The sequence below is a fragment of the Symsagittifera roscoffensis genome, chromosome 10 (genome assembly GCF_963678635.1).
Source record: "Symsagittifera roscoffensis chromosome 10, txSymRosc1.1, whole genome shotgun sequence".
In the NCBI taxonomy this organism is placed as follows: Eukaryota; Metazoa; Xenacoelomorpha; order Acoela; family Convolutidae; genus Symsagittifera; species Symsagittifera roscoffensis.
In genome coordinates, this window is record NC_087071.1 from 35,812,854 (window position 1) to 35,827,901 (window position 15,048).

The 15,048-nt window shown below is 38.8% G+C and overlaps 2 protein-coding genes across 3 annotated transcripts in view; one reads left to right on the top strand and one right to left on the bottom strand.

Moving 5' to 3' along the window:
* LOC134855137 (multifunctional protein CAD-like) overlaps positions 1–9,317 on the bottom strand; it is a 66,007-nt gene extending 56,690 nt beyond the window's left edge. For both annotated transcript variants that reach the window (XM_063871548.1, XM_063871547.1), the window contains exons 1-6: positions 9,216–9,317; positions 8,602–8,874; positions 8,470–8,528; positions 8,306–8,389; positions 8,055–8,196; positions 42–411 (exon numbers count right to left, since the gene is read on the bottom strand). In XM_063871548.1, coding sequence (XP_063727618.1) covers positions 42–411; positions 8,055–8,196; positions 8,306–8,389; positions 8,470–8,528; positions 8,602–8,874; positions 9,216–9,312 — 1,025 coding nt within the window. In that variant the 5' untranslated portion in view covers positions 9,313–9,317. The remainder of the gene's footprint in view (positions 1–41; positions 412–8,054; positions 8,197–8,305; positions 8,390–8,469; positions 8,529–8,601; positions 8,875–9,215) is intronic.
* Positions 9,318–10,304: 987 nt separating this feature from the next.
* Positions 10,305–15,048, top strand: part of LOC134855567 (probable E3 ubiquitin-protein ligase DTX2) — a 235,315-nt gene continuing 230,571 nt past the window's right edge. The window contains exon 1 of the mRNA XM_063872108.1: positions 10,305–10,320. The gene's annotated coding sequence lies outside the window, so the exon portion shown is untranslated. The remainder of the gene's footprint in view (positions 10,321–15,048) is intronic.

Sequence of the window (15,048 nt, forward strand, 5' to 3'; positions counted from 1 at the left end):
GCCTTCTTAAAAATTGTTTAAAAAACTTTAAACCAACAAACCTAAAGTAAGGCAGACTGTTGTGAATTATCCCTTCGTTGCTTTTATCGTTAGCATTTTCAAACAAAACGCTCCAGTCACTCTTAGGAAGCGAGTTCGAATCCACCGCAAAGCCGTGATTTTGACTAGTTATCAGACACCTCTCGCTTTTCAAATGCACACACGGCTGATTATGTCCTCTGTTTCCATACTTCAGTTTATATGTTTGGCCTCCAGCTGCCAAACCCAGCAGTTGGTTTCCGAAACAGATTCCGAAAATTGGCATCACCTTCTGAGAGGAGGAGACTTTCATGACCTTTTTGATGTTGTCGACAGCTTTTTTGCACTTTTCGGGGTCACCCGGCCCGTTGGACAAAAAGAGAGCATCGAATTCTAAAATCAACAAAACCTGATGAAATAATATAGTTAGAGTATAATAAGAGTAAGATTTACATTAGCAAGTTGAATAACAGTTTCCTTAGTAAATTGAAGTCTCAAAACAAAAAGTACTCCCAGAAAAAAAGCAGCAAAATTAGTCTTGAAATGAGAATATGCTTAACTTCTACCTGCTTTAATACCGAAATTGCGAAGTGCTATGACCAATTTGAAAATTGAACAAGAATAGCCAGTTTATGTGTACCAGAGGATGTTCCAACATTTAACATTTCATTTTATTTCGAAATAGTGCCGTTTTCTGTGCGTGGTGTAATAAGAAAAAAAACGAACTAGGCAAAAACGCCATTAGTCTTCAAAAAACGAACAATACAAAAAATCCGAATAACTAATTAATTTTTTAGCTGGACAACTCTTGCCAAGGAATGTTACATGAAGCTATTAAATGCTACAAGAAGCTTGCCAAGGAATGTTACATAAAGCTATTCCTGCAGGAAAATTAGGTTTTTCACAATTTCAATGGAAAATTTTCTTTCATAGGACCTAACTCGCTCGCTTTACTCGTTCGAATTTAGACTTCATTTAGAATTCCATGATTATGTCTGGTACCTGATTTTGCGGAAAACGAAAGAAAAGACTTAAACTCACATGAAAACAAAGGTTCCTCCCCATTTTCAAGTCCAGCAAAAAATCTTTCTTTACGAAGAGTGCAGGAACTATGGCTTAGAATATGTAATCTTCCACCGCATTTTGACTAGCTCCGAAAAATCTCGTAGGGATCAAGAGTGGTATAATATTAAAGCCCTATTGATCGTGATTCGATTTCCGAAAAAAAAACTGTTTGTTCTTTGGTCGGTCATTTCTCGACATTCAGAACAAATTTACAAAACTTGTGACGCTGAGTTCGACATTGAGAACATTTACCCAACTCAATTCTACAGCTGTTTATACGTCGTTTATCAGTAAGTGACTCTCTTCTTGCAGTTTTTTTAGATTATTCAAATGTCCTTTTCCGAAAAAAAAAAAAGAAAGATGGAAAAAAGAAGGCCGAAACATTCTGTACTAGTGCTGATTCAAATTATCCGGACAAAACACATTGAGCTAGAAAAGTAAAATACGTTTTTCTTAAACTTGATTGACCTTAGGTAAAAATGATGAAGACGAAACTTGCTTAGAATTTCAGCAGATATATTATGGTGCAATTTGTTTCGCAATATTCGGGCGCAAAATTTTACCCCAAAAAAGGATCACTTTTGGCTTTTTCAGTCAATCAAAAATTACATCAAAACTACTAGGTCGATCACTCACATAATTATATCAAAGTGAGCCTCTTACGGAGCCCAACAAATTTTACACAGAGGCAGAATTGCACTTCGCATGCACAAGCGAAAATATGACCAAATGGGACCTACTGGGAAGAATGAGTAAAACTTTGAGTCTACAAAATTTCTTAAGTGACGCACGCCAATTATGAGGCTACATAATTCCTAGGTGACGCAAGCCAATTATGACGTATTAGCAGTACCAGTAAACTTGAAAACGAAAATAAATTTACCAATTAACATGCCTCCATTTATACAGCGGACGCATTTTAACTAGTATATGAAAAAAATCATTAAAAAAACATCCAACCCTGACCAGGTTCGAACCCTCTTCGCTACAGATCCACGATACCTTGTAGCTAAAGTGCTATTTGTAATATAATAGTCTGTGTTAATATCCTTAGCATTGGCTGTACTTAATAGCTGGTTATTGATCAAAATGAACAATTGCAAAATGAACAGATTTTGTCGCAACAATTCTTGCGACTTAGCTTGGAAAAAAAGTGAGTTCATACTATAACACATTGCTTGCGTAAACTAGGGTATACTTTCCAAAAACATAGCGCAAATTGTTTTAAAAAATAACGTTTTGGAGAGTATAACCTCGTTAAAATTACAAGTTGTTGGGCTATTGTTGGGCTACGTAAGAGCCTCACTTTGATATAATTATGTCAGTGATCGACCAAACAGTTTTGGTGTCATTTTTGGTAGATTGAAAAAGCCAAAAATGATCCATTTTTGGGGGAACAATTTGGGTCCGAATATTGCAAAACAAATTGCACCATATTAATTCTGCTGAAATTCTAAGCGAATTCGAAGTTTTGCCTTCATCATTTTTTATTTCTATACTCATGTTTTATTCATTTTGTCCGGATAATTTTATTCAGCTCTGTACGTGCGCACCAAACGGCTGTATTATTGTTCCGACTTTCGTAACGAAAGTAACGAAAAATTTGTGCTCGAGGAGGGCTAATTTTTTATTCAGACAAATTTTGACTTTTTCACTAGCAAATTTTGACGGAATTTGTTTGATATCATTCGAAAGCTATTGTTGTCCTGAGCTTAAATTTGAAAAGATATTTTACCTGTGATGATTTTTCGTAAAGTTATGGGGGTTTAAAGACAACCAATTTGGGACAACTAACGCACGATATATTTCGCGCTATTAACGCGTAAGCGAGATGTAATCCGTCTTAGAAATCGTTCCAAGTTGGTTCAAGGACGCTCATATAATAATAATAACAATAATAAGAATAATAAACAAGAATTTAGGAAAAATAAATCCAAGGGAATTAGCTCATTTTCAGTTTTTGTCAAATCAAAAGTTTTAAAAGTTGAGTTTTCTAATGTTTTACAGTTCATGCATCGGCAGTCAATTCTCCACGAGCATGGATCGTTTTCGTTGAATTTCTCTTTAAAATATCTCCAGAAAACATTCGTTATTAGTTCTTTTATGTTTTCGTGCTCCATGATATCGAATTTGAGGTGTTCATTCAAGGCGTTCGTAATATTGCAGGCTCTCAGGAAAAGTCAGATTCCGAAATTTGCATTCGAAATTGTTTGCTTTCGTATTTTTTCATACTCGCAATCTTGTTTGTCCTTTTTCCTTAACACTTATGGATTTTTTCCATTGTAGGTCAGTTTTTCCAGTTTTTGTGCAGTAGCAGTAGAATGTGTAGTTCATGATAAAGTGACAGAGGAAGGATATGTAGGGAAATCAATCGATCTTTGTATTCTTGAGTTGGACTCAATATCCATGCTGTTGCTTTATTTTGTACACTTTCAAATATTTTGAGATCTCTTTTTGAGGGTTTCCATAATGATGAGCCATAACTTACTATAGGTGCAACATATGATTTGAATGACTTTAACTTCATGGCATTTGTTGTTATTTTGGAGATGTTTCTTTTAACAGAGCATAATGTCTTCAGAGCTTTGGCAGATCTATTTGTAGCATTTTCAGTCCAACTTAATGTGCTAGTGATTATAAGACCTAAATCTTTCATTTCTGCTGTTTCTTCAAGAACAGTTCCATTTACTTCAACTTTTGCATTTCCTTTCACACTGAGAATTTTGGTTTTTGACACATTTACTGCCATAGAATTCTTTACACACCAGTCACAAATTCTCTTCGCATCGATATTTAAAATTAATGGGTCATTGCAAAAAATTTTGTAAGACTTGCTGACATTGCACAATCTGGTAGGTCATTTATGTAGAGAATAAACATCGAAGGTCCGAGAATTGACCCCTGAGGCACACCACTGTGTACTGGTAATGGCTCGGATACTGCTTGTCCAATGCGAACGGTTTGTTTTCTATCTGTTAGATAATTTTTTAGTAGCTTTAATTATTGTCCTGTGAAACCAAAGCTCCTAATTTTTTCAATTATCATTGCGTGGTTCACCTTGTGGAATGTCTTTTGGAAATCTAGGTAGTGGCAAGCCAGGTAATTTGTTTCGATATTATCATAGTAAGTATATACCTCATGGAGATACTCAATGAGGTTTGTAACAGTAGATCGTTTTTGTCGGAAGCCGTGTTGCGAGTTTGAGATGCTAAATTTTACTGATGAAATCATTTTATCGAAAATTAATATTTCTAACACCTTTGAGATAACCGTTAGCGGACTTATTGGCCGGTAGTTTGAGACAAGTTGTTTGTCTCCCTCTCTGAAGATAGGAACAATTTCGCTTATTTTCCATGTTGACGGTAAAACACATTTACTAGCAAATGCGTTAAGTAGATAGAGATTTAGAGATAGAACAGCTTAGTTTTTTCAAAAGAATGTTTCCTAGGTTATCAGGTCCTTTGGCTTTGTTGATATCCAAGTTTTCAAGGATTTTTTCGATTTCCGTTGTGGTCAAATGGAGATTCGCTATTTTACATTCATGAGATGGGTTATTCTCGCCTACATAGAGGGAGTGGCTAAAAACTGACTGAAAGTATTTATTAAACAAATTGGCTTTATCGATATTTGATGTAGCTCTTTGATCATCCAGGTAGACTTCACGTGGGATTGTATCTGTTTTTCGAATACTTTTAAAGTATTTTTGCAATTTTGAGAAGTTACCATCAACAAATAAGTTTTCTTCGTATGCTCTTTGGTCTTCGCTTAAGTTTAACTCGAGGTGTTTTTCAAATGTTTTCAGTTTGTCTGAGTGACATTCGGTCACGTTTTTTTCACATTTTCTGCGCATTGTATCCATAGTTTTGATGAATTTGATGCTTCAGATGTTACCCAAGGTGCCAGAGAACTTCAATGTTTTGTTTTCCAGGGAATGTACTTTTCGATTATGTTAAGTAGCCAAGCGTACCACAGTTCAGTCACTAGATCAACATTGCTGTAGCAGTATGGGTTAAAGGGGTTTTCATTGATGTATTGATTTATTTCGCCCCAGTTTGCTTTCGAGAATGAGAAACCCTGGAAGCCATTGCCGTCATTTACTTCTTTTTCTCTGATGTAATCATTTTTAAAAATTAGGTTGAGTTTTGCGTGTTAAGGAGGATGATCCGTTTTATACAAGGATGTGAGTCTATTGTCTTTTTTCACGAGAGTTACGTTCTGCAAGAGCGTCCAGGAAGGCCTGTTCGTCTTCATCAGAGGAGATTAGGGTCGACCAGTCCGTTTGAGCAAAGTTGATGTCTCCAGTAATCATCACGTTTCTTACATTTACTTCTATTTGTTTTTTCCTAATAAAATACAGAAAACTCAATAGGGTTTTTGACGACCAGCGGTATTCGTTTCCTTTGGGGGCACAATATATGCAAGCTATAATGACGGGGTTTTTGATCAAGAGCTTGACTATTAGGCAGTCAATGAAAGTTCAGGGTATGCAGTATTGAGGTATTTCGTAGTTTATCGCAATTATAACACCTCCGTGTTTCCGTGTTTTGATTTGCCGTTAACGCTTTGCCTGTCATTCCTATGGATGTTAAATTTGTCAAGAAATATTGCTCCTGTCGTCACATTTTCAGTTAACCATGTCTCTGTTAGACAAATGATATCGTAGATGTTTTTAGATTGGATGGCATTCTAGAATATTCTAAGATGCTTCTGAGATTATAGAGTAGTAGATTAGCTTTTTGTCTAAATCAATTGTTGTCTATTGTTTCAGGTTTTGGTGATATCACTATCTATTGGTTTCCATCTCTTTTGAATAGCTTGCCATCCCTTACACTAAAGTCTTTCTTATTTTGCACCTGATCTATAAGTTCTCTTCTTTTCTTTAAAGATTCGTTTTTTATCGCGTCTTCTTCGTTTGTTAGTTCCTGGCTTATGAATACTGGAGCTCCATAGTTTTTCAGTTTTCGTGCTGATGATAAGATCAAACGTTTCAGCCATACATTTGGCAGTTTAAGAAGTATCGCTTGTCACGATCATTACCTCTTTGGCCTAGTCTAATCAAGTCGCTGAATTTACATTCAACCTCCATGTGAGTCGGGATTTTTTGTACTTCGCAGAAGTCGTGTTCTTGGCGCTTTCTAGGATCCTTGTCATCGCTCTCTTTTACTCCTCTTATCCTTATTCCTAATGTCTGGTTATTGTTATTGTTTTTGTCCGATGTGCTTAAACTTGATTCCTTTTGAATTGGTGTTATTTCTGGCTGTGTTGCTAATTTTGATAGTATGTTTTTCATTTCCGAGACTGTCTCCTTAAGTTTCTTCATCTCATTTTCCATTTTTTCAAGTTTCTCCTCCTTTACTGGGCCTGGTTTTGCCAGTAGTGACTTCATCTTTTCTTGTTGGTTTGCCGAAACGCACGTGTTACACAGTAAAAGTATGTTCATGTCCAATTCCTTTATGCCTGACAATGCGTTATTACTAAGTTTGGTGCACTTTGCTGTCAGATGCATTCTACATCCAAATGTTATGCAATCAAAAAATTGCTCTCTTGCAATTATATTGCTATTGCAAGTTTTGCATGTATTTTCCGCTATTATGGTGGTGTTTTTTATTTCAACCGGTGGTGCCTAGGGCATCTTTAGAAGAAATAGGACAGGGACACAAGTTCTCACCGGTGGTACCTAAGGGTACCTTTGGTAAAAACTTCGGGACTTGTTTTAGTATTGAATGACTCGTGGTGCCTCTTCAACAATAATTTTTTTAAAATAAATTACCCGCTAAGAGTTTTACCAAACAAAAAGACGTTTTGCCCAGCCTGGTTGCAGAATCCGCCCACATTCTGAAAACAAGTTTGGCCTCGTAATGGTAGTTTTGATACAAAAATTGATGATTTTTTATAAAACTGCATTAAGAACTGTAATAATTTTTTTCAGTTTTCATTACGAGGACCAATTGTATATTTTGTGAATTGTAAGCGGATTCTGGAACAAGGACGCTCCTTTTGTTCTTTTTTTGTTTTTTCATTCTCGTTGAGCGCTCCGAAAAAAATTAGCATGTTGAAAAACTTGTCTCTGAAATCCAGGAACATACAGACACAAACTTGCGCGCCTATCCAGTGCACAGTTTGGCCTCGTAATGTTTTGAAAAACCCTCCCCTGAAGGTCCCCCAATAGAGACTGTGTTTTTAGATCTATCACTTTCTACTTAATATGAAGTGTGGGGGGATGTTATTTTATTACGTTTGAATTTTTCATTTTATTACTGCTCCATAGACCTTAAAAGGCAGTCGGAACATTCAGGGCTTCGCCCTGATACGAGCAGTCTTGTTCTTTTTATTGCCAAATTTTCAAAAAACGGTTTTCGTATCGCCGCACGCATTCTGTTGAAAACCGAACAAAGTATACAACGCTGTGGCAGTCATTAAGCTCTGTAGAAACCAACCAAGAAGACGAAAACATAGACCCACAAACACAAAAGTGTTCGATCCACTAGTTCATTCCAATTTTTCAAAAACTCAAGTTGGGGCGCCTTATGTGGGGCGAAAACTTATTTAAAACGACATACTAGAATTCATTGAATGTTAAAAAGAAGATATTAGTGCTATTGAGACTACATTTCACTTAGTGACTTTTTTTACAAACTTTGCTAACGCTCGTTGTATATCCGCTGCGTTCGCAAAGAAAAATACCTCGACTTGAGAAACTTTAACTTTCAATTAACCCATCGTAAAACCAAAACCAATTGAGTTCTTTTTATCCCAGAAACTATCATGCCTTTTCTGTGAAATTAGAAAAAATTTATTGCCAGCCAAAAACCAATTAGAAGAGCCAAAAAATATTTATCAGTTCAATCAATTAAGACCGACGAATAAAAATTGGGCTGCAAACAACATTTTAGATATTCAAATTTTTTGCAAATCAAGTGTTCTTTTTTCAATAGAAGTTTTCGTCGAAATTAGATTGTTCTCTGACTTACTTGATGGATCTGGGACATGATCCCAGGGTGCAACAGTAAGAGAAGCTCCTCTCTCTGCTAAACAACGAAGTTGGTTGTACTTTATTCCGAAGTCCAGAACCAAAACTTTGACGTCTCCGCCAGGGTTTACATGCCAAATGTGCTAAAAATTACAAAAAGTCTACGCTAGCTTCATCAAAACCTGTCGTCCACGAACCCCTTTAATTGAAGTTTATTAAGCCTAAGAAAAAACCAATAACAGAAAAACTTACTTTAGTGGAGACTTTAGCAACTAAGTTCTCCTGGTTGATGTCGACAAACGGCAATGAGTCCGGCAGAGTATCAGACAAGACGATCTGCGAGCAAAACAGTAGTTTTTGAACAGCTAATTTAGGAATGATCATTTAAATTCTAGAATTCAAAACCTATAAATTACCTTGGCTTTCATTGTTCCGCTTTCTCTGAGCCGTTTGGTCAAGTCGCGAGTATCAATTCCTAGATTTAAAAAAAGTGCTTTCGAAACTGATTTCTAGAATATTTCGAAATTTTCCAGCTTTTAATCACAAACCAGTTAAACCAGGTATTTTATGCCTGAAGAGCCAGTCAGACAAAGACATGGACGCGTCCCAGTGGCTAAAGTCCTCGGCAATCGTGCTCACGATTAGAGCTTTAGCATGAATTTTCTCAGATTCGAAAGCCCTCGGTAGACCATACTCGTCCAAATCTTTTTCACTGGGAACTCCATAGTTTCCAACCAGAGGGTAAGTCAAAACAAGTAGTTGGTCACAATAAGATGGATCAGTCAAAGCTTCTGTGTAGCCCACCATCCCAGTTTGAAACACTGTTTAAAAAACAAGACTTTCCCAAAATTTACGAAGTTTTAAGTGTAGTAGTAGTAGGTATTATTCCGGAGAATGAGATTTCATATATTCAAGGATAGCCGCAACAAAAGTTTGAGTATTTAATGTTCAACTAGGGAGTGTTTGTATACTGATATTTATTAATAAGCTAATTTGGGGTAACGTTATAAGATCCCTACAGGTCCGTTGCTGTTCTATCAGGATTGCATTAAATTTGAATATTGTTTAAATAGACGTTGAATTCGTTTTATTTCTTAAGAAATAAAGGCAAACTTTTTTAACTTTTATTTTTAAGGAGAGCAAAAAGCAAACGGTATCTTACCAATTTCTCCGGAACAATTCCGAGCAAAGCCAAAAACCTTGCCCTCATAAACTGTTCCATCTTCAAGGCACAAAGATGCAGTAACGGCACCGCTCATAATCAACTCTAAAAATGTATGAATATAGCTTTTTTCACTTTTTTTTAAACAGATTTTTTAGTTCAGATTTCGAAAAAAAACTAATAGACAGAAATTGATGGGCCAAGTGATACGCTCCCGAAGACAGTGCCCTCAGGTCATGAGCTTCCGGTCATGAGTAAGTTAAGAGTTCACTTGGATTGTAAGTACCCTGAGAACAATTTGCATCATCCAGTTTTGTTAGGCTTTTCGGCCCATGTTAAGATGATTAACCTGTCGGGCGGTCAGATCCACTTTGAAACTGACTAGGGGTCGGCGCCCCCAACAGAGAAGACCCAGGTTTCCGCAGCACATAAATCTAAGGTTGGAGCTCGGGCAGAGCAGCCGCTGTTTCGAGCAAGCTTCCGGTCATGAGTAAGTTAAGAGTTCACTTGGATTGTAAGTACCCTGAAAACTAGAAGTGATGAAGCGCTGGAGACTTTATCGAGTAGGAGAGTTGACATTTTCAAGCTCAAAGCTTAGAAGAATGGACATGTCGGCTCCCCTGTCGGTGCTTACCAAAAGGCACTCGATAGACACGGATATGGAACTCGTTGCCAACAGCTATTTGACTATGCGACCTATCAAAAACTCCCAAGTGGAGACCTGAAACTTGGTTGTGGAATGAACAAGTGACGACATTGTGCAAGAGAAGCACGAACATTTCAAAATTTTTATTGCCTTGATGAAGGTAGGCAAAACGACTGATTCGATGATGGCTCGAGAGTGTAAACTGCAAGCAAAGCTTAAATCAAAACATGCTGTATACCATGCCAAGTCTTCTGCTGAGAAAATGGAATTCACCGCAGGGTCTCTAATGGCGATGGATGGCGTTTTTCGGGTCAAGAATTGTGAGTGTGCCTTCATTCTGTTGAGATTGCTATCACTGACAATGATATTTTGAAGGCTTTGGTGGAACACTATGCCAAACTTCTCCGTGCAGAAATTGATGGGCCAAATTGTTGCCTAATTGTTGATAAACTTATTAAATAGATCTGTTATGTTTGATGTTTGTGCCTGTATGTGGAGCGCCCTCTGAGGGATTTTAGAGACAGGTCTGTCAAGTGGCTTTCTGTGGGGAGGTGGGAAACTGGAACTGGCTTGAGGAGTCTGGTGGTGCGCCGCTGGACCTGAGCTCGGGTGAGATTGTTCCTTGTTTTTGATTTTTATAATTCGATTTTAAATTTTAATTTGAGTGTTTTGACCGAGGCCCATCAATTTCTAAACGGTCCGGCATTTGACTGTAACATTCGCCCGGAAGATACATATCAACGGATAACAAAACTAAGTCTTAAGACGACTGGCTAGCGTCTAAACAGAGCTTTGCATGCTTTTCACCGTCTCTACCAAGCCAGTACTTTTCGGTGGTCTTTCTAACATCGGGTCGACAAAAACGTTACTGTTCTCCGGCTTCGACCAGAACGCTCAAATTAACTTAATTACATGCAAATAGTGAGCTCATGGCTGGGTCTCAGTATCCCCAGACCACGAGGTCACTCCTAAAAACAGGGCTACTACTTATTATATTACTATTGTTTTTGTTCAGTCGATAAAAATCATCATCTCCATCGAAGATGGATCAACCCTTTCCCCCCAACTCCTAGCTTCTCATCCTTATCAAAATGAATCCAGATATTAATTAAATTCAAGTCAGGACATGACAGGAAGCTAAAAGTTGATGTAACAGTATAAAAGTTTCAGTTCCTTTACCCTTCCGGATTGATGAATCCGCTGGATGAAGCTCGCTAATCTTGATTTCTTCCTGATCCGGAGGGCTGTCTCTTACCCTTCACCGTTGTTCGCAACGGCCTTGCAACTATTGTAGCAGCACAATAGTTGCAACTCGGAACGTCCTCTGCTATTCCTGCAATCTGCTGCTGTTTTTTCAATCACGATTATCGTTGTTATCGTCAGCGCAACTAATGTTGTTGTGTTTTCTCTCTCGTTTTTTGTTAAAATGGCCGTTTCAGCGTTTCTCAGAAATGTGACGTCATCATTCGAATTTTTGAAATTTTAAAATACTAGAATATTCCAGCCCTCACCGTCCGGCCAAACGCTCCAATAACGCTCCTAGTTCTCAAAAACCACCAATCCGGAAGGCCCACTGCCAAAATTCCGAATTCTGCAGAGATTGCATTTTTCACATTCTGGTCGAATGTCACATACTCCCCGGACAGTCCGGTCAATGTCCTCATTGAATCGCGCAATGTTCGTAATCGTTACAGTGTCATCGAACAGAATTTACAAAATGCACGAAATTACTTTTATCCACGTCACATCGACTCACTGCAGAATATAAATGGCATCATACTACATCATTATAGCCTTCAAATTCTCTCATTAATCTGCACATTGAGGATACAACCTAAGATAAAACATATTTTCTGACTTCCAGTGTCAATGTCCCGATTAAAACTTTTTCTCTTAGATTCAAAAGGTGTTGGCTTGCAGGACAGTCCTGCCAACCAACAAGCTAAAATTATCCTACTATGCTTCTTCCCTTCGGAAATCTTGCTTGTTATTGTCCTAAATATTAAAACTAAGAAACTCTGTGGTTAGAAAGAACAATGAAACAATCTCCCTCTTCGAGAGATTACTCACGCCTTCCACGTCACCACAAAGTGATCAGTCTTCCTAAGTGATTAAAAACAATCATGCAGGCTGGAATATTTAAATATACTCTTCCCTTAAGCATTTCTAAATAAATAATAAGTGAGTGTCTCTAAAGCCACTTCAACTAAAATCAAAATGCAAATTTATAAATGCAACAATTTCAAAACTCAACTAAATGTTTCAGTTTTCAATTACAACTTGGTTGCTTGGTTTCTCACTTGAGTTTTTCACACACATAAAACAATTCTGAGTTTCAACTTTTCTTCATCACTCCTTTGTTCTCTTCTTTTTTTTTGTCGTTTAGAAGTTCTAAAACTTCTAAATTCTTCTAATTTCGTCTCATTTTGCATCTTGTTTTTCGGTCATTCGTCAATGTTCCATTTCTTCCTCCTGTGATACTGACTCCGCACTTTCGGTTTCCGTGTCTTGTAGCACATCGTTGGCTATCCTGACGCTGTTGGAAGCCGTCCTCCAACACTTCTGCTCTTCTACCATCTGCTTACAGCAAGGTAGGGGATCCACCTTGGATTCTCTGTTTCTGCAGAAACTATTGTGGAGAAACAACGTCACGTTTCTCTCCAAATCTTCTTTCAGCATCTCTGCCTTCTCATTTCCACTACGCTCACTCGTCCTGGAAATTCTTTTCACGGCGGTGGTCACTGCATTCCGATGAGTCACGAGAGCTCGCTTGAAAGCTCCTGCTCCAATGTCCAGCTGATATTCACTGTACACCCTGCCGTGCTTCGACATATGCTTTTTCGCATACTCGTACAACCATGCAGTCATGTTAGCTCTGAACCATGGCATCAATCGTTTTCTCGCCCATATCTTCTTCACCTCCATCGGAATGTTTAGAACTTTGCACATTGTCTCAAAAAGATCTAAATCTTTTAGACAATCTAATTTCCGCAATTGTTCTCTCGTCGGCGCCTCCTGTCTATTATTTTCTCTCACATGAGCTTCCAGCCATCGTATCGCCATCATAACTCCCACTATCACTATTGTTACGGGCTGTGATGAATCTGGTAAACCCATGGAGAGCAGCTCTCCAGAGTCCCAGATCAACATCAGAATATTACGCTTGGGATACCACCAGGTCTGCAGCAAGCAGTGGCAAGGAAACTCGTCATGCGTCAACATGATGCTCCTCCAATTACGTTTTCCCGAAGCTTCCAGCAATGGTTCCACTTCCATCATCACTCTGTGGATTTCATCATTCTCATCTACTGCATTGTAATCTGTGACAGTTGATCCTCTCTGTTTCTGTTTCTCAAAGTCACTGAAGTTCCCGCTCACATATCCCATGAACTTCTTTCCTAGTATTGACTCCAATTCTTCTTTGGTTCTCTCTGGGACTGCTGAGAACATCTTACATAGTAACTCGTAAGACTTTTCAGACATTCTCGCCAATCTCACACACTTCGGCACTGAGAAGGCTTGATCCACAATCGGTCTTGTACTCTTCACGTCCAGCGACGAAATGTACAGGATATCTGCTCTTGCACATTGGAGCCAACGTTGAACCCACCAAATATCGTGCTCCTGATGGTCTACAATGAGTTTCGCTGTGTCTGATGTTCATTTCTGTCTCGATTGCTTCCCTCCATTTTCCTATATATTTCTGCTCAGTCTGCAGAACTCCTGGAAGTACTTCTACGCTGATGGATGTGACCATCTCATGTTTCTGTTCTAGATTCAATAGTGACTCTAAAGAACCAAACATGCTGTAGAATCCTAGTGCAGTCACTAGATTCACATCGGTTCCTCCATGGCAATCTGCTATCAGTTCCGTTTCTGTTCTTGCTTTCATCACTACATTTCCAAACAATACTGTCAATTGCTTGTGTTGTTTCTCCAGGGTTTTCACACAGTCTAGACCTCCACAAACGTGACCCTCCAGTCCACAGACTTCCGCCAGACAGCTACCAGGTTTGACCCAGTCTTCTGGTCCCCAGCCAGGCAACTCCACTTTATCTTCTCCGTTGCTCTTAGAGGCTGTTATCATCACATTATATATGATGTTGAGGTCACGCAGGTTACAGTCTGCATTCAGTTCCCTCTGTACGTCTTGTGTCGCCCGTAATATTGAGTCAGCGTTGGGACTAGGACACCATGATGGCCTCATCAATTCCCACACTGCCATCAAGCACATTCTCAGTAATTCATCTGTGTAATTCGTTCTCAGTAATTCAAATCCCAACCCAAACTCCACTCTCTTGTCGGATTTTGGTACTGAAGGTGCAGTCACCTCTTCTTCCAAGACCAATCCCAATTTGGCCTGTGGATTGTTAACGCTCTTAATCGTTACAATTCTGGACGTCCAGAATCTTAGTAACACCGCCTGCTCATAATCAAAGAAGCAATCGCGTATGTCTTCACTCAGGAAAGGATTGTACGCTATACCTATAATCCCGGATACGTTAGCTATATGACTTCTTCTTGATCGGTCCACAGTATTCACTGGATTTCGGCAATGCTCCCATAGATTCTTTAGTGAGTCTCAACTCCTTGTTTGAGAATCTCCTGATCTCGTCTATCTTTTTCCTGGGTTCCAATTCTTCAGGTTCTTTCATGCTTACCCTCATCGGTTTACTTTGCTGCATATCCAGCAGTGCTAGCAAGAATAAGGCTTTCGTTCGCTCATCGCCTTCCCTCAACATTTTAACACAAGTGTTTAATGCAGGTACTGAAATCTGCTCTATCAGGAATCGAATGAAACAGAGAGCGTCTCTCCGCTTCGCACACGCTACTGCTGCTCCCTCCTGGACTATCAGATCCCTCAGATTCGTCATAAGGAAAACCTTTTCTTCTTTTGATCTCTTTCTTTCTTCTGAATCATATTCTTCGCGAGTCAGTCCCATCATGCACCAGGCGAACCTGAGTTGTAACTCAGTCCTTACGTAAGGTACTGCCACGAGAGCATGTATTCTTGGCGTAGTCCTCATTTCCTCTTCGAAATACCTCAATACTACTGCTTTCCATGGAAGGCTCACTAACTACTCGATCGTTTCCGCCTGTATATCAGACGACGCCAAAGTTCCATACGCCTTCTGCTTGAGGGTGGTGCCTTGCAACATCATTTCCAGATAACCCTCCATGGCTTTT